The 23,495-nt window shown below is 47.8% G+C and overlaps 1 protein-coding gene across 1 annotated transcript in view; it reads left to right on the plus strand.

The window, feature by feature from the left end:
• Positions 1-23,495, plus strand: part of RPA1 (replication protein A1) — a 51,725-nt gene that overhangs the window by 13,587 nt on the left and 14,643 nt on the right. The window contains exons 6-13 of the mRNA XM_077311923.1: positions 1,943-2,041; positions 8,491-8,620; positions 10,206-10,308; positions 13,160-13,228; positions 14,249-14,441; positions 17,037-17,176; positions 19,432-19,580; positions 22,991-23,123. Of these exons, the coding sequence (XP_077168038.1) occupies positions 1,943-2,041; positions 8,491-8,620; positions 10,206-10,308; positions 13,160-13,228; positions 14,249-14,441; positions 17,037-17,176; positions 19,432-19,580; positions 22,991-23,123 (1,016 nt within the window). The remainder of the gene's footprint in view (positions 1-1,942; positions 2,042-8,490; positions 8,621-10,205; positions 10,309-13,159; positions 13,229-14,248; positions 14,442-17,036; positions 17,177-19,431; positions 19,581-22,990; positions 23,124-23,495) is intronic.

Here is a 23,495-nt window from a genome sequence, read left to right on the forward strand (position 1 = left end):
TCCAGTGCCAGAATCCCTTAGAGAACCAGCGTGGCGTAGTGGTTGAGAATGGCAGACTCTAATTTGGATAAGCAGATTTGATTCCCCACTCCTCAAGCAGCTAGCTGGGTGGCTTTGGGCTAGTCACATTTCTTAGAACAGCTCTGTGAGAACAGCTCCATTAGAGCTCTCTCAGCCTCACTTACTTCGCAGGGTGTCTGCTTTGGGGAGAGGAAGGGAAAGGTGTTTGTAAGCCACTTTGGGACTCCTTTGGGTAGTGAAAAGAGGGCTATAAAAACACCAGCTCTTCAAATTAATTGTCCATCCATGGCTACTAGCTAGGGTGACTAAAGGGAACTTCCACATTCAGAGGTAGTAAACCTTTATAGCAGTGCTGGAAGGCAACATCAGAACAAGGCGTTTGTTCTCGGGGGCTCCGGAGTAACTGGTTGGCCACTGTGGGAGACAGGATGCTGGATGAGAGGTACTACTGGTCTGATCCAGTAGGGCTCTTATATTCTTAAGCAAACCTATTAAGAAATAGCTTTTTTGTAATTAATGACAAATATCAGGACAGAGAGGTGGTGGGAAAGACATTGTTTGCCCTGTCGTAACACAGGGTCAGGAGGAACAAATAGCAAATGAACTTTTGTTTAGTGTCTCAGAACAGCTAGGAAATTTACTGTGTCAGGTGACTTAACAGTTGTGACTCTGTTTACACTGGGCACAGTCCAGAGGAAATGTCACTGTTGCAAAATGTATGTACAGAGGGCAACAGCAATTGAGAGCCAGGATTGTGAACTTTTACCTTAGGAGGCTAACATTTAACCTGAGAGGCTTTGCTTCTCCAGGTTCTTGTGTTGGATTCCTGATGCCTTCTGTCTTGAGCTCAGTGTGTGCTTTGCACTTTCCCTTTTTCTTAGAATAACAACTATCTGTGATTCCAGCCACCACAAATTTTCTTCAGCTTTATAAGCCACCCCAAAAAATTAGGAGCCAGACTTGTTTTTCAGCCTTCAAAGTTTTATATCTTAATCATCATTTTCCCCCATTAATGCTGCCACAAAACGTAATACGGAAGATCTCCCTCTGTTATATTTATATTTGTTAACTGCCACTCCTGGACCCAGCTGGCTCGTGGCGGTGTACAACAAACCCACATAATATACAATAATATCATAAACAAAGTGACGGCAAAAAAAATATCTAAAAAGCTCCCTCCTCCTCCACCTTATGATAGCAGCATTGTGGCCCACACCTGGGGAGGATCTATTGGCAATTTGTTTGATCTCCAGATGGCCAAGATCAGTTCCCCTGGAGAAAATGGCTGCTTTGGAGGGGGGACCCTGTGGGATCCCTCCCCTCTCCAAACTCTGCCCTCCCCAGGCTGTACCTCAAAAATATCCAGGTATTTCCCAGCCCAGAGGCGGCAACCCTAGCCTGAACTCTTCACAGATTCTTTTTGCTACTGTTAAAACTATAGCAAAGGTGCTATAGTGTATTAATATATGGGGTAACCCAACAAAAAGACAACCTCTATTCCTTTACCTAAATAAGCTTTGTACTGCTACTGAGAATCACCATGAGCCACTTACAATAAAGGACTTCTGGAAATATTAGGCACTCCCAATGAAATATTAGGCACCATGGCACCCTGGAACCGGGGATTTCTCAAGCCTGGATTCTTAAACTATGAAATCAAGATATGAAAAAAGCGAGAAGCTCCACCTCGTGCTTTCAAGGTTATTCTGCTGCATTTGTGGTGGGTAGACAAAAGATGCCAGAAAGCCAGAGACTTTTTCAGTGGCCAAATCCTCCCTCACATTGAGTTCTGTTGAAGTTGGCAGCGTCTCATGTATCTTTGACTTTGACTGGAAGTGCAAGAAAACCCCTGCCAAGGTCTCAGGGTAAGATCTGAATTTGTGACTCATGGCACTTAAAGCAGGCTCTCTTTGATTGGCAGGACATGGGCAAGGAGGGCAGCAGCAGCAGCAGACCTCAGCTTTTGCAGCCAACGAAGCACCAAGCAAGCCATTGCAGCAGAACAGGATCCCTGCAGCAGGTAAGGACTCTTGCAGCCAGGAGGGTTGGTAGCAAACAGAAGAACAGTGGCAGATATGAAGATGCTAAAGTCCCATGAGTCTTCCCTTGTCTGTATCTCACGGAGTGTTTAAAAACATTTGGTGACAATGTTCCCATTTGGAATTGGGGACCAGTCGTAGTCCAAGAGTCCTCTCATAGGATAAAGCTTTTTTTGTCCTTTCCTGTTGCTCTCCCAGTCACTGGTTCATCCTAAACCGATGTGGTTTGGCCCGCCATGTTGAATCAGTGGATGCTTGCTGATGGAGCCGAGCACTCTTGTTGCGAGGTGCCACTGTAGTTCTGCTTGTCACTAGTGATGCCAAAGCTGGTGCTGGAGGAAGGAACGGCCTAGTAGTGGCATCTGTGACAAAATACAATAAGATCAAGAAACAGTCCTGTGGTGCAGGGGCAGACAACCTGTGGTCCTCCAGATGTCCATGGACATTCCCATGAGCTCCTGCCAGCATTTGCTACCCCTGCTGTAGGGGAATGCAACAAATGCCCCATTGAGATGGATGGAAGGTGTGTGAGACACAAGAGAATCTTCTGGAAGGTTGTGCCCCTGGGCTTTAAACAGGAAGCAAGCAAGTGTGACGGGCAGCAACAAAAAAGTTTGTCAAAGAACGCAAGAACTATTTAGGATGGATGGATGTGACATTACCTGTTTGCTCCCAGGTGCCTCCCTTGCTGCCCTGCTTGCCTCATCTTGAAGGAACTGGATCATTTTGGACACTTCTAATTTCAGCCTTAGCCTGTTAGCTTATTTGCAGTAGGTACTTATAATTAAAAAGCCTTTTGTTTCCAGGGGAAGTACAGTGATATACAGCTTGAAAATAAATAGGGGCAAAAAGCTGATATGAAAATTGAAGCTGCAAAATAATGTCCCAGACGCTGTCAGGTTATAGTGGAGCTTCATTAATAATCTGGTCGTTTTTCTAGTTCGCCCAAAACACTCATAGTGTGCGCATAATGCTTGTCTAAATTCGGAAATGTCTTACATTGGCAACGGGTAGACAGCCTAATCTCTTTGTGCTGGATGTCGTTAAGGCATTCATCTCCAGTGGAGATAGGACAATTTGAAGCCTTCAAATTGCCCTTTCAGCTGGAGGAGGAGGCAGAGTCAGCTTGTGAGCAGGGACCCTCCCCTCTTTGCGGGGTTTCTTCCCACACTGGCAGGGTGGGGCTCAGATTTCCTGATCCCAGATGGTTTGATTGTGGCCTAGAGGCAAGGAGCCTCCCTTCTTTCTTTCTTGAATTCTGTTTCTTCCATCCGCCCTTCCTATCCTTTATGTCTGATGGAGGGCATAGGTGCCCTACGTAGAATGGGGAGGCTGACACCTCCTGGGTTCTTGCACAGGGGTCCCTCCTCCCGTTGACCTTTTCCCCAGAACTGGTGAGGATTGCACAGCAGCTGCTCAAGTGTCCAGCAGAGCGAGTGATCTGGCTTGCTCCCACTTAGCCATTTCCTGTGTCCTGGGAAATGCAGCAGCACGCTCTCCCCAACAAAGCTGGATGGGAGGCAGTCAGGATGGCCGAGGCACCTTCTCCACAGGTCTGGTGGGGAGTGAAACGGCTCTTGTGCCGAGTTTGGGCTTATCATCTGATGGTGGTCTTGAGCACCTCTTCTTCCACAAGTCCTAGACAGACACAGCATACCAAGGGCTGTCGCTTCAGTGGGGTGGATGGCAGCAGTAATTTTTCCTTGGAGCGGCTGTCGGGTCATTTAGTCTCCGGAGAAGCCAGGTTGTCACCTTCAGATAAACCTCCCAAGAATGAAATGGCCATTAGGTGTGAGGGGAAAATTGGACTGCAGTGGCACCTTCTGGCAGCTTAAGGCATAGCAGCTATCCAGTTCATACTTGTAGGAGGAGAAAGGACAGCCGCAGAAAGTCTTGACTTGACCTCTGAATCCAGACAGGATTGTGTGTGTGGAACATACAGATATATGTGGAGAGGAAAGTTTGTAGACAAAAGCTTCCCTTCTTGATAACAAGCTCCCAGTCTGGGCTTTTAAAAACAATTCATCCTGCCTTTGAGACCAAAATTTGAGAATTGAGCCCTAGCAATCTTCCTCCTTTCCCAATCTATTTGTCTCCCTCTCCCATCCTGAAGTAGTTTAAAGATCTAAGTGGCCCCCAATCAAAACAGGGCTTATCGACTCTTTTCTGGACCATTCAGACTACACTTCAGTATTTCCAAGATGACAGCTTTGCGGTGAACTGAGAAGAGTGCTTTACATGCAGGCTGGCTGCTGGGCTTGCAGAGCTACTACTTGTTCCTGGACAGACACACATAAATACTGCCTGTTCCCGTCAGAAGAGAGAGGGAAGAAGGGGATGGAGTTGATAAAATAGGTTTGAGCATCGCATTTCAGCATTGAAGTGTCAGGGGGTAGGTACACTACTTTAGTAAAATGAAACATGAATTTTGTTGAACATCATAGCGAGAGAACACCTTGACTAGTGCAATTAGTAGTTATATTAATGGTAGGAGATTGCAAACTAACACTGGTCCCATACAAGGCCACCCTAAAATTTTCTTCCAGTCCTTTCTAAGGAAACCACTGTGTAGTTTAAACGAAGCTGCTCTCCTCAAATAAAATCAAGAGAGCCCTCAGCCAGTGGCTAGAAAAGGGTACTGTATTGCAACTGGTATGTTTGGACCACATCGGTAAAGTCAATAATTGCAACAGATATCAGTGTGTGTATGGAGTGGGGGGGGGGGGGGTGAGCAACTGTGTGAGAGATCAAATGGTTCTGGAACAGGCAGGAATCAAGAAAACCTGGCTGGGACTCTGGGCCATAAAAGTGTCTCTCCAGATAGAATCATAGAGTTGGAAGGGGCCATACAGGCCATCTAGTCCAACCCCCTACTCAATGCAGGATCAGCCCTAAGCATCCTAAAGCAATCCTAAAGCAGATCTTTAGCTCTAATCTTTAGAATCTCATGTATAGACTGTGGGCTGAATCTAGCCAGCTTTTCCATCAGATAAAGGTAAAGGTAAAGGTATGCCCTGTGCAAGCACCGAGTCTTGTCTGACCCTTGGGGTGACACCCTCTAGCGTTTTCTTGGCAGACTCAATACAGGGTGGTTTGCCATTCCCTTCCCCAGTCATTATCGTTTACCCCCCAGCAAGCTGGATACTCATTTTACCAACCTCGGAAGGATGGAAGGCTGAGTCAACCTTGAGCCGGCTGCTGGGATCGAACTCCCAGCCTCATGGGTAGAGCTTTCAGACTGCATGTCTGCTGCCTTACCATTCTGCACCACAAGAGGCTCATTTCCATCAGATGCTTGGGATCATAACGTCTGTGTGTGTGGGAGGGTGGAATAAGGAGAGGAATTAGGTGCAGTTGAATGAAAAAAGCTGACTGGGTCAACCCAAGAGATCAACAGCCGTTTACAGAAACCTACAGGCAGGAACTGGGGAATTTGGTCACATCATCATGTTGACAGGGAATCATCTAGCGGAGCACCTGCAGGTCTCTCAGAGACGTCCTATTAGTCTAAGTGAGCAGGGATGGGAGTTCAGGAAACAGAGTGATGTCTCAGTCTTCGTGTTCCAAACAATCACCAGACGCTCCATCATGAACCTGTTGGTCACAGCAGCGATCAGACAGACGGTGAGACTCATGATTTGCTTTCCGTGCACAGAAGCAGAAGGCGTAGATGAGCAACAGTGGCGTCAGGGTCTTTTGATATGCGTTTCCTGGCATCCATCGGAACCTGTGGCTGGTCAGAGCATCAGATGCCAGAAGGCAGACCCGATTGTAATCACACCACCTTGGCCCGGGTGCCCCTGGCTTCTGGAGTTGATGTTTTATGTCAGCGGGACCCTGTTGGCTGCTTCCAGAAAGGAAAAAAATCTCTTCTTACGTGGCCTGATCATTCCTTTTAAGATGGAAAGATAACAATCTGCAGCACGGGGGCTGAACAGCACTAGCCGAATTTGTGCGGGTATTCAGGTGGAATACTTGACATCCCTTCTGCCCTTCCTCCTTCAGTAAAACATATGGTGTCACCTGAAAGACCTTCCCAGAGGAATGTGATAGAGAAGAAGCAATACCCCAAGAGGCAAAGATGCTTGGCTGGTTTTAGAATTCCCAAAAAGAGCCATTCACAGGGGCTTCCTCCGTACCTTGAAGAGGCAGGTTTCCATACTCAGATACATTTTGGGTTATAAAGGCACTCTTGCAACTTACTTTCATAGTGTTGTTTTCCTAACTGATGTGAGCTTTTATATTTGGAGCTCTCGTGAGTCCCCTCTCTGCGCTGATGACTAACATTCCTTTGAAGACGGTCTCTGGTAGTTAATATTTTGCCAAGGATGGTTACAGAGTGTGTGAGTTATTTGACTCAATTATACCCCGCCTTTCTCCCCAGTGGGAATCCTAAGTGGTTTACGTCATTCACCTCCATTTTCTCCTTACAGCCCTGTGAGCTGGGTTAGGCTGAGAGTGTAATTGGCACAAAGTTCAACGAGTAAGCTTCTGTGGCACAAATGGGGATTTGAATCCCCAGATCATGGTCCAACACTCTTAGCCACTATACCACACTGGCTCTCTTTGTCATCTAACCTGTCGTCCAGCTCTTCCTCCTGATGGATGACCGCCCCAATTAGCCCCTAGAAACCTTAGCCAGAGTAGTTCAGCAGTGGAATAGGCTGCCTAAGGAGGTGGTGAGCTCCCCCTCACTGGCAGTCTTCAAGCAAAGGTTGGATACACACTTTTCTTGGATGCTTTAGGATGCTTAGGGCTGATCCTGCGTTGAGCAGGGGGTTGGACTAGATGGCCTGTATGGCCCCTTCCAACTCTATGATTCTATGCTTGGAAGCAGTGATGAAATGGCTCAAGCAGAGTTGTCTGAAGTTCAACCCTTCAAAGATGGAGGTCCTGTGGCTGGGTAAGAAAAGGACCAATTGAGGAAGCTCACATACCCAATCTGGACAGAGTGCGTCTAGCAATAGCCCACTCCGCCAGAAACCTGTGTGTGATCCTTGACGCCTCCCTCTCCATGGAGGAGCAGGTTACGAGAGTAGTGCAGCAGGCCATCTGCCATCTTTGCCAAGCCGAGCTACTAGTGCCCTACTTGGCACCAGAACCAGAACACCTAGCCACAGTGATCCATGCGACGGTCACCTCTAGACTGGTTCTGGCTTCTCTTGCTCACCCCCGTGCATGTCCAAAACCATGACTGGCATAAGCTTAACATTAGGAAAGAGTTCTGATTTGATTTAGGCAGTACCTCTGACATCAGGAATGCAGAAGCCCTGTTGGGTCTGGAATATTTCCTGGGATCCTAGTAAGGTTTCTGGGACATTGGAAATGTTCAGAAAATCATCTCTAGAGATTCAGGGACATTCTGTTGGGTGAGTAGGTACTGGTGACCTTCTCGGGTAATGTGGCAGATGCCTTATGAGCTTCCATGTACTCGTTGAGAAAATCAGGCTGTGTCATTCTTACCATCACACCATACAGGCTCCTTTCCATATCCTGTTGGTTCTAGAATGTCCTCCCGCCTTCAGTTGAGAAAAGGAGATTTTTCTTTCCAGGAATGCCTAAACTTGGAGAAGCAGGTGGGCACTTGTGCCACTGCTAATTTGTTCTAGATGGTAGAAGTCCATTCTTCTGGGCAGTAGGCAACCTATGGAGGAGGCAGACATGGACTCCTGGAATTAGTTCTCTATCCTACTGATTTGTTTTTGTTGCATTTTACTGTTGAATATCCAGTTATGGTAATTGATAGGCCTTGTAGGGATTAGGTAAAGGTAAAGGTATCCCCTGAGCAAGCACCGGGTCATGTCTGATCCTTGGGGTGACGCCCTCCAGTGTTTTCATGGCAGACTCAATACGGGGTGGTTTGCCAGTGCCTTCCCCAGTCATTACCGTTTACCCCCCCCCCAGCAAGCTGGGTGCTCATTTTACCGACCTCGGAAGGATGGAAGGCTGAGTCAACCTTGAGCCGGCTGCTGGGATTGAACTCCCAGCCTCACGGGCAGAGCCTTCAGACTGCATGTCACAAGAGGCTCAATTGCAGGGATTACTCAGGCTCTTTTCGGGTCTGGGAAGGATCTCCCTTCAGCATTGCAGTTGTAATTTTCAAACTGTCTACGCCTCCTTCTCCAGCTTGGGCAGTGCCAAGGGTTCCCGAATGCATAAGGCTATAAGATGAGCCATTCTGTTCACACAGCAGCCAATTAGCTGCCCAGCCTGAGAATAGCCATGTCTTGCTCCTTGCATGTTGCTATGATTGGTCTGTTTGGGCAGAACAGGATGATTCTCTCTTTCCTTCCAAAACAAAGACTAAAGAGCAAAAAAGTGCAGTTTGAGCAGTTGGCTCAAATGTTGGACAGGAAGAGCAGCTGATTGGCACCTCAGCCAGCCTGCTTTGGTTTCTGTATGTAGCTGAACCTGAGATGTCTTTCCCTAGGAACTCCGGCGAAACACACCAGCCCTCCACCGACGTTTGGGAAAGCAGGCAGCTCCAGCTTCCTGAGCACTCCTGGTGGCTCTCAGGTGAAAGTGGTGCCCATTGCCAGTTTGAATCCATATCAGTCCAAGTAAGTCAGCCTGCTATGGCTTTAAAGCATTGCTAAAGGGCTGTTGCTTAGCATCTGGGGGCTGTTCCATGCTTCTGTGTTTTGCTGCTTTTTTTTCCTTGCTTAATCCTGCACCGGCAGGTGTGCTCTCTTGAAGTCAGTGGGTTTATTTTTTTTTTAAAAAAGGGCTCCACTTTTTACTTTAGGGGAGGCTGCTCCAGCTGTGTCAAAGATGGGGCAATTTGACACAGACTTGAATTGCCTCTCCAGCTTTGCTTTGCCTCCCAGCAAAACAGCTCGTCATTAAAACATCAGAAGAGCTTTGTTGGATGAGACTAAAAGTCCATCCAGTCCAGCATCTTGTTTTCCACAGTAGCCAACCAAATGCCTCAGGGAAGACTGTAAGGATTAAAGACCTCCCGTTTGTCCATCTTGTTTGTGCTTCCATCCACTGGTCTTTGTAGCACATTGCCTGGAAATCTGGAGGTTCTTCAGCTGCCAGAATTTAACAGCCATGGTTCTACTTATTCTCTATGAGCGTGCCTAGCCCCCCCTTTAAAAGATAGGTCTGTTAAGTCAAGGGTAATCAACCTGCGGTCCTCCAGATGTTCATGGACTACAATTCCCATGAGCCCCTGCCAGCAAACGCTGGCAGGGGCTCATGGGAATTGTAGCCCATGAACATCTGGAGGACCACAGGTTGACTACCCCTGTGTTAAGTAAAACCTTTTTTGCTGGCAGTGGAAGAAACTGAGGTTGGGACCTTGCCCATTTAAATAATTAGAGCTACCACAGAACTGGGCCCCCCTCATCTTCAGCTGCTTTCTTAGCAGGATGTTTGGGCATTACACACATTTGCTGTCTGTGTTGCATTTCAGAAGATGCTGGTTGCAGTAGTAGGTGGGATTGTTGAGAAGGAAGTAGAAGAGGTAGCTTATTCCTGCAGCAATAGAAAAGGGCTGTCGTGTGCTTTGATGGAGAGGGTTATGTAAAGGTAAAAGGTAAAGGTATCCCCTGTGCAAGCACCGAGTCATGTCTGACCCTTGGGGTGACGCCCTCCAGTGTTTTCATGGCAGACTCAATACGGGGTGGTTTGCCAGTGCCTTCCCCAGTCATTACTGTTTACCCCCCAGCAAGCTGGGTACTCAGTTTACCGACCTCGGAAGGATGGAAGGCTGAGTCAACCTTGAGCCGGCTGCTGGGATTGAACTCCCAGCCTCATGGGCAAAGCTTTCAGACGGCTGCCTTACCACTCTGCGCCACAAGAGGCTCTTAGGGTGTACGTAGATAGGTTATATCTGCGTACACCCTACATATGCTACTTCTATCTAGGCATCTGATGGAAGTAGGCTGGTGCCTACACAGTGCTTAGTTTCTCAGCAGCTGGTCTGCCGTGCGAGTAGCAGGCGTGTAGTACGGTCGATGGCCCCAGGATCAGAGCTGCGAATTAAGGGCTGGGCTGGACCAACCCACAGTTTGCCGAGATGCTTGCTTGCTTCGGTTCTATTAATTGCAGGTCGTTTTCAGATTCTGCGCTTAAAGCACACAGGAGATGGTGGTGAGGCTTAGCTCAATTAGGTTAATAGGGCTTGAATTCTTGTTCCAGGTGGACTATTTGCGCACGAGTGACCCAGAAAAGCCAAATCCGGACGTGGAGCAACTCGCGTGGGGAAGGGAGGCTGTTCTCCATAGAGCTGGTTGACGAAAGTGTAAGTGCTTCAGTGAGTGCGCGGAGGATTGCGCTGCACCCTAGGAAAAGGTGGGAGCAGATAATAAGCCCCTGATCCATTAATGAGCGGATCAGCGTGTAGAGACCAGTGAGATGCGAAGTCTGCAGCAGCACCTTCTGCTCAGTGTTCTGTGTTCAAATCAACAGCTCCTCCCCCCCCCCTGCCCCATGTTGAAGAGGCTCATACTGGGAAATGTCCTTTCTCTGCCACTATAGCTGGGCCTGCTCTTTGCAGGCCAACTCAAAGCCTGCCTTTCTAGCTACCATTGGTTTGGCAGTGTTTCATCTGTGTGCTTTGCACCCCATTCAGAAAAGAGACACTGGCTGTGGTATGAAATAATATTTTACAGATCCTGCGGTTAACAGTGGAAACAAACCTGTGCTGGTTAACTCGAGCACATGCCCCAAACGGGCGCAGAATGGCCTAGAGTTGTCACAAGCTATGTCATCCCTGTGGCGAATGGGAAGGAAGCCATGCTATACACCCTCTTCTCACCCCCACCCCAGTCTCTTCACAGTTTCTCTTTATGTATGTAAATTATTGCCCTGACCTGGGTAGCCTGATCTGGTCATATCTAGAGAACTAAGTAGTGTTAGTCCTAATAAGTCTTTTGATGTAGACTATCAGGGCCATTACGCGGAGGCAGGCAATGTCTTAACTACCTTTGAAGGTGTCACACCTTGAAAACTCTACAGGGTCTGCATAAGTGAGAGCCGGCTTGGTGTAATGGCCAGGAGTGCGGACTTCTTGGTGAGCCGGATTTGATTCCTTGTTCCTCCCCCACATGCAGCCTGCTGGGTGACTTTGGGCTCGCTACAGCCCTGATAGAGCTGTTCTGACCGAGCAGTAATATCAGGGATTTCTCAGCCTCACCCACCTCACAGGGTGTCTGTTGTGGGGAGAGGAAAGGGAAGGTGACTGTAAGCCACTTTGAGACTCCTTCTGGTAGAGAAAAGCAGCATATAAGAACCAACTCTTCTTCAATAATATCAGGGCTCTCTCAGCCTCACCTCCTCACAGGGTATCTATTGTGGGGAGAGAGAAGGGAAGGCAATCGGAAGCCGCTTGGAGATTCCTTCGGGGAGAGAAAAACAGCATATAAGAACCAACTCTTCTTCTAAGTTGGTTGGGACTTGATGGCAAAAAGAGAGAGAGAAAAGTAAATTATTAAGAGTCTCCTTTCCATTGGAAAGTAAAGATGAAACCTGAGTTGGTCAAACCTAAACTGAACGTGAAACATTGCTGCACAAGCATCTGGATCAGTTTTACCATCTTTGGCCTGTATCTTACAGAGGAAGAGCTGCTCGGCTGCTGGAAGAAGGCTTTGGACTTTGCTGAGCGAAGTGATAGGATGCAGGCCATTAACTGCTTGGTGGCCTGTGCTTATTGCCCATGCTGTGGAATTATTTTCAGGACCGCACAGTGTGGTTTTAAACGCCTGATGCCATCTTTAGCAGCTGTTCATTTAGCTTCGCCTCAGCTTGCCGTTGGGTTTTTGACTGACAGTTTTTATGAGATTTGGAATACTCCTATTGCATAAACATCTTATCTGGTGGCGCTCTAGCCCTCCTTTTAATTATCACTTTTTGGGAGGCCTGTCACAACATTAAGGGTGCCACCACCACACGGGTGATGTCACCTGCTAATTTGTAGAGCTGGAGGTAGGTATCAGTGAGCCTGTAGGTGGACATGATTCAGGCTGCCTGCCCTAAGTGGGGTTTCCTTCCCACAGGGAGGGTGCAAAAAGTACTTACTGCATCATCGTGCCTTCCCTGGGGTTGCTTATGGGGCTTGTTAGGCAGCTTTCAAGTGGGTGAGATTTCATGCCATCTGTGAGGAAGTCGAGCAGGGGTATTTATTGGGTCTTCAGCCAATTGCTCTGTAGTTCGCGTCATCTGTTTTGAGCAGATTGATGTGATTTTCAACGTACTTACGTTATTACCGAAACGTTGGCATCGATGACTGAAGTAATGACGGAATTGCAAAGGAACTTAGAATTAAACAAACAGAAGGTGCCACTCAAGATACCCTTCCCTTCTAAGGGCTTTCTGTCACTGTCAGTTGTATTTAAGCATCGCAAAGAAAAACAGTCCCCTTCAAACAAGTCACTCATTTCCAACGTCATCAATCTTAACATTGGCCTCCCCTGATCAACGAACCAACTAAAGCAGGGGTAGTCAACCTGTGGTCCTCCAGATGTCCATGGACTGCAATTCCCATGAGCCCCCTGCCAGCATTTGCTGGCAGAGGGCTCATGGGAATTGTAGTCCATGGACATCTGGAGGACCACCCCCCTGGACTAAAGTATCGTTGGAGAGCTCCCTAAAGGGTGACCCATGTGGCTGTGAGGAAGGAGCGGCACTGCCAACATCTGTCCTGTGGTAGCCCAGGGAGAAGCATTTCCCAGCCCTTTCTCAAGTACTGAGTTGCGACTTTTCTTATAGTAAATAAACATGTTTATACTTTTAAATTCTCCACATTTCATTCGCTGAGTTATAATGAGTTCGTTTCCTGTTTTCAAATGAGTCAAAATAGTTTAGGTTTGATAAGGAAGCATTGGAAGTGTTTGGGGTTTTCCCCGAATTTCTGGTCCGTCCCCTCCCCTCCCGGGGCTTCAAAATTTCCAGCGATTAGCTATCCCACTCACTAGATCAGCCTCTGTATTGCGGACCACACCATGCTGTGAGTGCATTCAAGAGAAGTGCCAGGAGAGTATGTAGTGGAGAGATCTCAGATGAGCCTCATGTAATTCACAGTAGGCAAGGGGATGAAATTGTTCATCTGGAAATCCCTTCGGAATCCTGATTGCTCTTCTGCCTCTTTCCTTCAGGGCGAGATCAGAGCGACTGCCTTCACAGACCAAGTGGACAAGTTTTTCCCCATCATTGAGTTGAACAAGGTACGGTACGGTTGTCTCTCATAGCAGCAAGATGGGCATTGTAATGTGGCGGAGTATGAGAGTCCTTTGTGACATTGCCCTTTTAAAGGTCTTGTGTCATCCGAATTAGGACCTAGTCATACGAAGGGTACTTGGAAGAAAGGTGACTATTCCACACTCCCCACATGCAGCCAGCTGGGTGACCTTGGGCTACTCACAGCACTGATAAAGCTGTTCCGACCGAGCAGTAATATCAGGGCTCTCTCAGCCTCACCTCCCTCACAGGGTGTCTGTTGTGGGGAGAGGAAAGGGAAGGTGAATGTAAGCCACTTTGAGACTCCTTCAGGTAGAGAAAAGCAGCATATAAGAACAAACGCTTCTTCAGTAATAGAGCTCTCTCAGCCTCACCTCCCTCACAGGGTGTCTGTTGTGGGGAGAGGAAAGGGGACTGTAAGCCGCTTTGAGACTCCTTCGGGTAGAGAAAAGCGGCATATAAGAATAAACTCTTTTACTATAATAGTTGTCCCTGGTAGCGGAGCATGGGTTGTATCCTTCCTTCTACAATGGTGTCTTAGAATATGTGTGGCTAACTGATTTGAAACCACTTATTTCTTGTCCTCTCTATGCATAGCTTTTTTTTTTTTTTGGATCCTTCCAGCCCACAAAAGAGGGTGTGGAGTTCTTTGAACATGCAGCTTTCTCTGTGCTTGTGAACGTGACACTGACCTCACCATGTCGCTGCTGACTGTTGGCAGCATTGCTAATCTTTGGGGCATCCCCGATGGAAGGAGGGGTAGAGATTGAGGAAGGGACCCAGTGCCTACCTGCCTGAGCAGTGATATCAGGGCTCTCTCAGCCTCACCTACCTCACAGGGTGTCTGTTGTGGGGAGAGGAAAGGGAAGGCGACTGTAAGCCACTTTGAGACTCCTTCGGGTAGAGAAAAGCGGCATATAAGGACCAACTCATCTTCTTCTACCCTGTGCCACGTGGAATGGGACTGCAGATGTGCTTCATGCTTGACCCCTTTCTGCCTGCTGTAGGTCTATTACTTCTCAAAAGGCACCTTGAAGACCGCTAACAAACAGTACACAACGGTGAAGAACGATTATGAAATCACATTCACCAACGAGACGTCGGTCATTCCGTGCGAGGATGCCCAGCACCTCCCCTCAGTCAAGTTTGATTTTGTTTCTATCGGTGACCTCGAGAACGTCAGCAAAGATTCCATAGTGGGTGAGTCCGTCTGGACTGGGCTTCAGACAAAGCTGTGGCGAGGAGGGGAGCAGTTGCTGCGTGCTTTGTCACATTTTGGACAGCTCCAGTGGCAGTGGCTGAATGCTGCTTTTAGTTGCCAAGAAACTGGCCGACGTGGCCGTCAACATATGCCAGGATTTATGTTTGCACTAGCAAAGAATGGCGGAATCCCCTGTTTGGAATAAGTGGGCCTCTTTGATTTTGATTTGTAGCTACTAATAGGCCGCAGAGGTCTGAATCAGCACTTTACTGGGGCTGCTGCACTGCACTGTCAACATGGTTATATTGCGCTGTGTGTGGCTGCTGTGCGGGGAACATCTGGGAGCATCTGTAAATGAAGCCGGAACCTGTGAAGGCACCAGTTTATAGTGTCTGATTTATGATAGAGGAATTCTCAAAATCAAAACTTACAGACCCATGCTATGGTCCTGCTGTGCTTAACACCAAGCAGATGTCTGCCTAATGACAGCGGAGCCTTAGTATTTGGCACACTCCTTAGATAGAAATAGTGAAGAAGCATTGTTAGTTAAAGTCTGTGGCAACAGTGTTAATATCTCCCAGTCACCAAGTGGCATTCAGAAGCTGTTCTCATGTTGCCCTTACAGGGAAAGAGCCAGTTAACCATAATACTTATTTATTTATTTGGGCTCTGTTTTCCACTTTTCTCCCTGATGGGAACCGAGAACAGCTTACAGCCTTCTCCCATCCCTTCCTAACACCCTGTGAGGAGGAGTGACTGGCCCCAGGTCACTCAGCAAACTTCCTTGGCAGAGGGGAGATTTAATCCTGGGTTCTGCAGATCCTAGCTCAATTCGTTAACTATGCTGGGCAGCCCAACATACCACTATGACGCCACAGTCCCCTTCCACATAACATACAAATGAGAACATGAAAGGTACAAAGGCAGCATTACATCCCTAAGCTGTGTGAGCCACTGTAAGTGCAGCCAGTCCTGAACCATATTACCATTTTTCCATGGATCTCTGCAGATGGGAATTTGATTCTTTTTCTGCCACACAAACAGCCCTGCCTACTCCCTTCACTGTAGCTTGTAAGGGATGCATTATCCTTGGATCCCCAGTTGAAGGAGTGGAGTTGGAACGTCCCTGTTAGGAGTCGGAGTGTGGCACACGTGTAAATGTCCTGCGAACACAAATGTAAGCCAGGCGCTATTTCTAGATTTATCAACTTTAACTATTTGTACAGAGGGCCCTTTCCTAGAGTCACCGTCAGGTCTCATTTGTGTGTTCTAAATGTGCATAATGTGAGGCTGAAATGATGTAAGCTCATGCTGTGTGCTCTGTAATCTGAGAAATGAGTGGCCTGCCTGGACGCATGATAATTAATGTAAGCGAGCTGTGTTAGATACAGAGCGTGTTGAAGACCTGTGCGGAATCATGTCTGCATTGTGCCAGCGGAGCAGATTTTCCTTCCTCCACGATTTAAGAGGGATCATCTGCAGTCATGACCCAATGGTGCATACTTGAACCGGAGGGAATAACTTAGACATTTCTCCTAAGAACATACAAAGTACCATGTTTGGTGTAGTGGTTAGGAGTGCGGATTTCTAATCTGGCGAGCCGGGTTTGATTCCGCGCTCCCCCACATGCAACCAGCTGGGTGACCTTGGGCTTGCCACAGCACTGTTCAGACTGAGCAGTAATCTCAGGGCTCTCTCAGCCTCACCTACCTCCCAGGGTGTCTGTTGTGGGGGGAAGAAAGGGAAGGTGAATGTAGGTCACTTTGAGACTCCTTTGGGAAGAAAAAAGCGGCATATAAGAACCAGCTTTTCTTCTTCTTCAGTAATCTCAGGGCTCTCACAGCCTCACCTCCCTCACAGGGTGCCTGTTGTGGGGAGAGGAAAGGGAAGGCGAATGTAAGCCGCTTTGAGACTCCTTCGGGTAGAGAAAAGCAGCAGATAAGAACCAACTCTTCTTCGTGCAGGATCACATGTAGTGAAGGCCGCCAACTTGGAAGGCTTTAAAAGTGGAGCGGAAAAATTCTTGGAGAACAAAGCTATCCATGACCTAGCAGGTCCAGCATTCTGTTCACACAGTAGCTAACCTTCTAGCTCTAGGATTTCCCACAAGCAGATTGACTGCAACAGGATCCTCCTGCCCCTGCTCCCCAGCAACTGATGGTGCCTCTGGTACTGGTGAGTGTGGATATCCATTATGGCCAGTAGCTATTGACAGCTCCATCTTCCATGAATATCTCCACTCCCCGTTTAAAGCCTTCCAGGTTGGTTGCTGTCACCACATCCTGTGAAAGCAAGTTCCACTATTTAACTGTGTGCTTTTGGAGAACGTTGTCTAGTTTAAGAACTAGAGTGATTTTGGCACATTTTTGTTTAGGGCACAATGACAATTAAGATATTTAGAATCATAGAATCATAGAGTTGGAAGGGGCCACACAGGCCATCTAGTCCAACCCCCTGCTCAACGCAGGATCAGCCCAAAGCATCCTAAAGCATCCGAGAAAAGTGTGTATCCAACCTTTGCTTGAAGACTGCCAGTGAGGGGGAGCTCACCACCTCCTTAGGACTTTCTCACGGATTCCCTACTTGCCTTTCAGATGTAATTGGGATTTGCAAGAGCTTTGAGGACGACAGGAAAATTGTAGTGAAGGCTTCCAATCGAGAGGTGTCCAAGAGGGATATACACTTGGTGGACATGACTGGAAAAATGGTCACAGTCACACTATGGGGAGCTGAAGTAAGTTCTTTGCATTGTTCCTGAAAGCTGTATTGGCCATTTTGCGAGATGTGTGTCTGTCGCCTGACTATACTGCAGTACGTTCCATCTTTGGAACAAGAAGCAAGGTGGCTCCTTGGGAGTAGGGTGGACCTCCTTATTCTGCCTTGATAAAGGGAACAGATTTTTGTCAGCTGTCCATAGTTTCAAGCTAGGGAAGTCCTTTATTTGCAAGTTCGTGTCTGCACCCTTCTTTTTTAAATGGGGGTCCCTTTTCCTTGGGTTAATTGCTTCATGGCCAGATTGTTTATCCAGGTTAATGATACAGCTTTCTGGGGCTGTCCCTCCTACCTTTGCTTTGTAGCACCAGATTTGCTAAATGGGAAGCTCTGCAAGCAGGGAGCAAACGCCAGTTTCCTCACCATTCAGGGCCAAACTGCGCAATATGTTTTTTAAGGAGCCAAGTCCAGATTTCCCAGACATGACTCACTTTCCCCACAGATGCTTTGAATGTCGTTTCAAAAGCTGCGGTGGGGGCTAAGAGTTGGCAGGGACCCCACAGTGCAAGGGAGGAGGGCCTCCTGCCTCCACCCTGCCCGTGCTGTTTTCCTGAACTGAAAAATGTGGGGAGGGGGAGCTAGGAGCCAGGGGTCTCCCCTTACACCACACTCCCAAACCTTATCCAGCCTCCGCAGGCTTTTTAATCAGCATTCCCCATGATTGTGAGGGAAGCCCTTAGGGTCCTGGGAACCTGGTCTCAAATTGTTAAAAAAATATATTGTGTAGTTTTGGCCCAAAAGTGAAGTGTTATTCCGTCTAGAGCAGGGGTAGTCAAACTGCGGCCCTCCAGATGTCCATGGACTACAATTCCCAGAAGCCCCTGCCAGCATTCGCTGGCAGGGGCTCCTGGGAATTGTAGTCTATGGACATCTGGAGGGCCGCAGTTTGACTACCCCTGGTCTACAGATACTGCTGATCTTCCCATGCAAAATACAGTTCCATCTGCTATACAAAGGGTGTTGCATATCCCTTCTGAAGAAGGCTTCTCTGGACCCCAGTGACCTTATATAACTATTGTGTGGTGGCCAACCTTCCATTCTTGGACAGGATGCTCAAGCAGGCAGTGACTGAGCAGCCTCAGACAGTTTTGGAGAAGAGAGATTCTGAATCACTCAGTTGGAAAAGGCCACAAGAGGCCATCCAGCCCAGCCTCCCACCTTGTAGACCCTTTTAGTTTTTGTTTCAGGAGCAGGTTTGGGACTGGGAAAAATGTTCGCCTTGACTACCTTTGTTGGGAGAGTTGATGAGGGGTTTCTTGGACGTTTGGGCCCCATGCTTTGATCGTTCCACCGTTTCTTGTCCGGCCAATTCCAGAAGGTGGCGTTGGGGGAGCGCTGCTTGGCCGTGTGGCATTAATGCTTGTGTGGTCTCATGGTCTTGACTCCCATGGTGTTTCACAACTACACTGTGGAAGACCCATCTCAACGGTTTGGAGGTGCCACCAGTTTGCAGAGGAGGCCCAGTTCTGTTTCTCCTTAACAGCTGAGCTGTGTGGGCTTGGGAGGCAGATGCCTGCAAACAGCCATGGAATAGAAGAGGGCAATAAACTGAAGCTCGTTCCAGGCAGCACTCAGTTGCTGTTGATCAATGACAACATTGATTGGAAGATTGAGGAGTCGGCTTGCCTGGGGAAGGGGCCATTTGCACTCCTAAAGGAACAGTCCAACCTGCCAGTTAACATTTTCCTTGTAAGCCCTTCTCTCTCTCTCTCTCTCTCTCTCCGCTTTGCCTGCAGAGGTGGGGCAGGTGGCAACCAGAAATGGAGCTTTTTCAGCTGTGGACCCCTCATGCATAGAGACTCACCTGGCAGCCATTGAGACTCACCTGGCAGCCATTTTTATCCTCCAGGGCAAAGCGTTTCTTTTTGCCCATGCTTGTAACTAGAAGGCTGATCTTTATATTGGGTTATACAGTCTGCTTCTCGCGTGAGTTTCTCTTGTTTTGCACCCAAAAAACCCCGAATGCTTTTTGCTTCTGAGTTCTTAGAGATTTTTGTGTTTTGTTTACTGATTTGTAATGGCGATTAATTTAAAGAATTTTAGAGCTCGTTGAAGTTGGTTTCATCTTGCGAGCCACTTCTAGCAGGTGAGTTGGAGTATAAATAAAGTGTAATAAATACACAGCGGAGTGCTTTGATTAAGCCTGGCTCCACATGCAAGGCCACTGCCATCATACCACAGTGGGAAAGAGCATCACCGACATCTCTGTCTTTGCAGGCTGAAAAATTTGATGGCTCGCGGCAACCTGTGGTGGCCATCAGAGGAGCCAGAGTCTCAGATTTTGGTGGCCGGAGTCTGTCTGTCCTTTCGTCAAGCACTGTCATCGTGAACCCTGACAGTCCAGAATCCTTCAAACTGCGTGGATGGTATCCTTGTTTTTACTATATCAGTGACTGTTGCTTAACTGATTTGTTGGAGGCAGGGGGATCTGTTTGCCTGCAGAGTTGGGTGCAAAGAAGGCCTTGCTTGCAGCCTGATGCAGCTGAATTCCTGTAATTAGCCCGAAAGGACTTGGCATTCGTATAGTGCCGGAACATAAAGCTCTTAGTAACCAAGACGGCAACTTTTGGGTGCCGTTAAGCACGGCACTATGAGAGACTAATTTGACCCATGGGACAGGCCCTCCATGGCAGTAGCGCTCCTGCCACGCTTGTGTTTGTTTCAGTGGGTTTGGCCCAGCAAAATTTCCCAGTGGGTGATGCCCCAAGTCAATTTGTTGTGCAGAACGGGTGGTTAGGATTTTCCGCCTCTGATATCTTGGACCAGCCTGGTTGGAAGGTTCCTCTTGAATGTCCTTTTCCTTTTGCATTTCCTACTGGAGTCTGTTAACACCCAGCTTGAAGGGAAGGACTCTCCTTTTGTCATCCTAGGTTCTCTCCCGTGTTGCTTGGCATTTGACAGGATGCCAAAAATGGATATTTTGCTGTTGGCAACACAGCCCTGCAATCCTCATGTTGCTTGCTGATGCTGCCAGGGTGCAGGTTCATGACAGGGAAAGAGACCTTGCTGCTGGCTTAGCAAGTATCCTGCCGTTCATCCCAGAAGGGAAACCTTTGTTCTTTGGAAACTTTTGACTTCCCTCTTAGATAAGACATAGATTCCATCTTCGAGCATTGTGTGAGAGTTTCTTGATCTTGGGACTCAATCCCCAGTTGCAGAAATAGGGCGCGCGCACACTTTCTCTGCCTTACATGTTGCTGAGGACAACAGTCCATTAGTAACGGATGTACTTTAATGCACTCGGTTGCATTTGGTGCATTGTTCCTCTTAAGTGCTCTTGGCACACTCAAGGCTGTGCCAGAGACAGAAGAGGCAGCCTGTCTCGGCTCATTCACCCCCCCCCCTTCCAACCCAGAGTCTTCTGTTTAATTTGATGGGCAGTATGAAAACCTATTGAAGGGGGAGGTGTCTCTGTCTTCGGGTGTCAAGCGTCAGCGTGGGCTGATACTCATGATCCATTTAGGCTTCAGGAAGGATTTAAAAGGAAATTCGCATATGCTGGATGACAAGAGTGTAGACAAAGAGAGAGAAAAGGGTGAGAAATGAGGGAAGCTCGGAGAGAAACACTGGCAGTGCTACGAATGGGGAAGCAGGCTAGCCATTTGTCCTTGGCCTCAAACTTGGAGGAGGGGGGCTAAAATGGTTAATTTAGGCGCATTTCAGAATTTCCGCAACATTCTATGGTTTTCTGTGCCATTGCTATCAGAAAAAAAATGCAACACCTATTCTCTGTCAGCTTATTATTATTGTGGCTGGGTACCTCAATAGCCCGAAGTGACCCAGGCGGGGCAAACTTGAATGGACTCCGGGGAATGGTAGAGGACAGGAAGGCCTGGAGGATCATTGTCCATGGGGTCGCGATGGGTCGGACACGACTTCGCACATAACAACAACAACAACAAAGCGTCAGTAATGTGAATTTAGGCCCCTCTTGGCCCTGAGTGACCTTGGTCTTTTCACTGACTCAGCCTAACTTCCCTCACAGAAATGCTGAAGATTTACTTATTTGCATCATATATTTTCTGCCTTTGTTACTTTTACTGCCTTTGTTACTGAGGATCACACCATAAAAACAATGGCACAGAAGCCATATAATGCATACAGCAAGTAGTGCAATTAAAAACAGGATTGCGAAATTATCGGATGTGAGAACTGTTTAACATGTGCGGCAAAGTGGGCTTACAAAAACGGTGACACGAAACCATATAATATATTCAGTGAACGATGTAATGAAGAATTCCCAGGCTATAATTACAGCCCTCCCATTGGCTGAGGGTACAATAAAGAAGTTAGAGGTGTTACCCCTCAAGCATAGGTATATTGTTGTCAGCTATCCCTTTTCAAAATGTTGGCTTCTCTGTTTTCATGGGTGGGTAGGGCTCTGTCCCTCCAGTGGTTTCCCCCCCTCCCTGGCAGCAGCTGCTAGAAAGCCACACACCAATATCAGTTCTGTGAGAGAAGGGGAGGGGAACAAGGACTCCTATGAAGCTGCCTTAACCCTGAATATGAAAACTGGTTCATCTGCTTAGTACTGTCTGCTCTGACTGGCAATGACTCTCCAGGGCCTTGGACTGAGAACCTGATGCTGTCTTCCCTGCATCCTTCAGCCTGGGAGGGGTGGTCTTGGAATGAACTTGAGACTTCCAACACGTAAAGCATACTCCATAGCCCTCCCTCCTCTTGCATTAGCCAGGTGAACCGTAGCACGCAGTACATCCCAGGGAGGCTTGTCAAAAGGGAGGGCCTTAGGAGACAGGAGCTGCTGTGAGGTCCACAGAAAAGGCAAATGCCAAATGCAAATTGCGCAGTCTTTTCTCTGGGCAATGTTCAGTGATGTCCACACACTTCCTAGCCTTCTGGCTCAGAAAAGCTCCTGGCATGCACCGTTCTGCCCTGTACCGTTGCGTGTTAGCTGGGAAATCATTCCTCCCTGCCTGTCTTCAGGCTGTGTGCAGATCTTTGCACCGTGGCCGGTGTCTTGGGCTCCTCCTTTTGCAGGCAAGCCCAGCAGTATTTACAAGTGCAGCTTGCAGCAGTTCGCAGCGTAGTCGTACCTGCACGTGTATTGTGTGCGTGGAGGGAAAAAAAAGAGCTTCAGGAGCAAGTGCTCCTGTTCCCCCTCCGCACACCGATTGTGTTGCTGTTTCAATGGAATTGCTTCTCTCTGCGAATGCTTAGCAGTACCAGATAAGCTGTCACCGCGCGGCTCTTCCCTTCCCAACACGAGCCGCTTGTTAGCATTCCTTGATGGGCTCCGGTGAATCAAAGCCAGTGGTTTACTAAAACAAATTAAATTGCAGTGCTGTTATGGTGCCAAGGTAGTGGCATCCACTTATCTTGTCGGCAGGGGCTATAGCTGCTACTGACTTCAGACAGGAGACCTCCAAAGCTTAGTCTGCATTTCTTCCCGAGCTTATGCTAAGAATAATGGCAGCATATAATTTAACTCTCATTCCAGTGGCCTTACGCCTGTTAAGCGTGCATGTCATCTTCTGAAATGCACACTGTTTAACCGCGGCCACTAACTGGTGTGGAAGGAAACCGTAGCTTGTCCCCTTTTCTCCCCGTTATAAAATATTGCACTAATTAAAAGCAGCGTATTAGCTTATCTTGAAATGGCGATTTAAGTGAATAATATACACAAGTTACAGTAATTGTTTCCTGTGCAGCTATTGATTTTTTTTTTTAAACCTTGTGTTGAGTGTACGAGACCAAAAATAAAATCCTGTTTGCGCTGCTTCCTGGAACTGGGAGTAATCTCCTTTTTGGCTTCCAGGTTTGACGCTGAGGGCCAGCTTCAAGAATGCGCCTCCATCTCTAACGCACAGGGTGGGCCTGCTGGAGGCGGAAGCACCAACTGGAAAACTCTGTACGAGGCTAAATCGGAGAACCTCGGGCAAGGAGATAAGGTAAAGCAGGGGCCTTGGAACGGCAGGCGTGGGCTGTCTCTTGCCGAGATAGGCAGCTCCCCGCGGGTCTTAGTTCTGAAGCGGAGAGGGACTTACCAAAAACTTGCAATAAATAACCAACTAAAAATAACACAATAGAAACACCTTAACTTGTGCAATTTTTGGAAACCGTGCTCAATTCCAGCAGAGCAGAAATATTAATGCCCAGGTGACAGTCTTAAAAAAATAAAAAGAATTAACTGCTATTAATACGAGCGATCCGCAATCGTGCTAATGTCTTATTATGTTTGGGTATCAATAAAGTGAGACCTCAGTTGTTACTGGGGAATTGTTGAGGCTGGCACCCGTCTGAACCTCAACTCATTATTCTCT

Source organism: Paroedura picta, chromosome 15 (genome assembly GCF_049243985.1).
Source record: "Paroedura picta isolate Pp20150507F chromosome 15, Ppicta_v3.0, whole genome shotgun sequence".
Classification (NCBI taxonomy): domain Eukaryota; kingdom Metazoa; phylum Chordata; class Lepidosauria; order Squamata; family Gekkonidae; genus Paroedura; species Paroedura picta.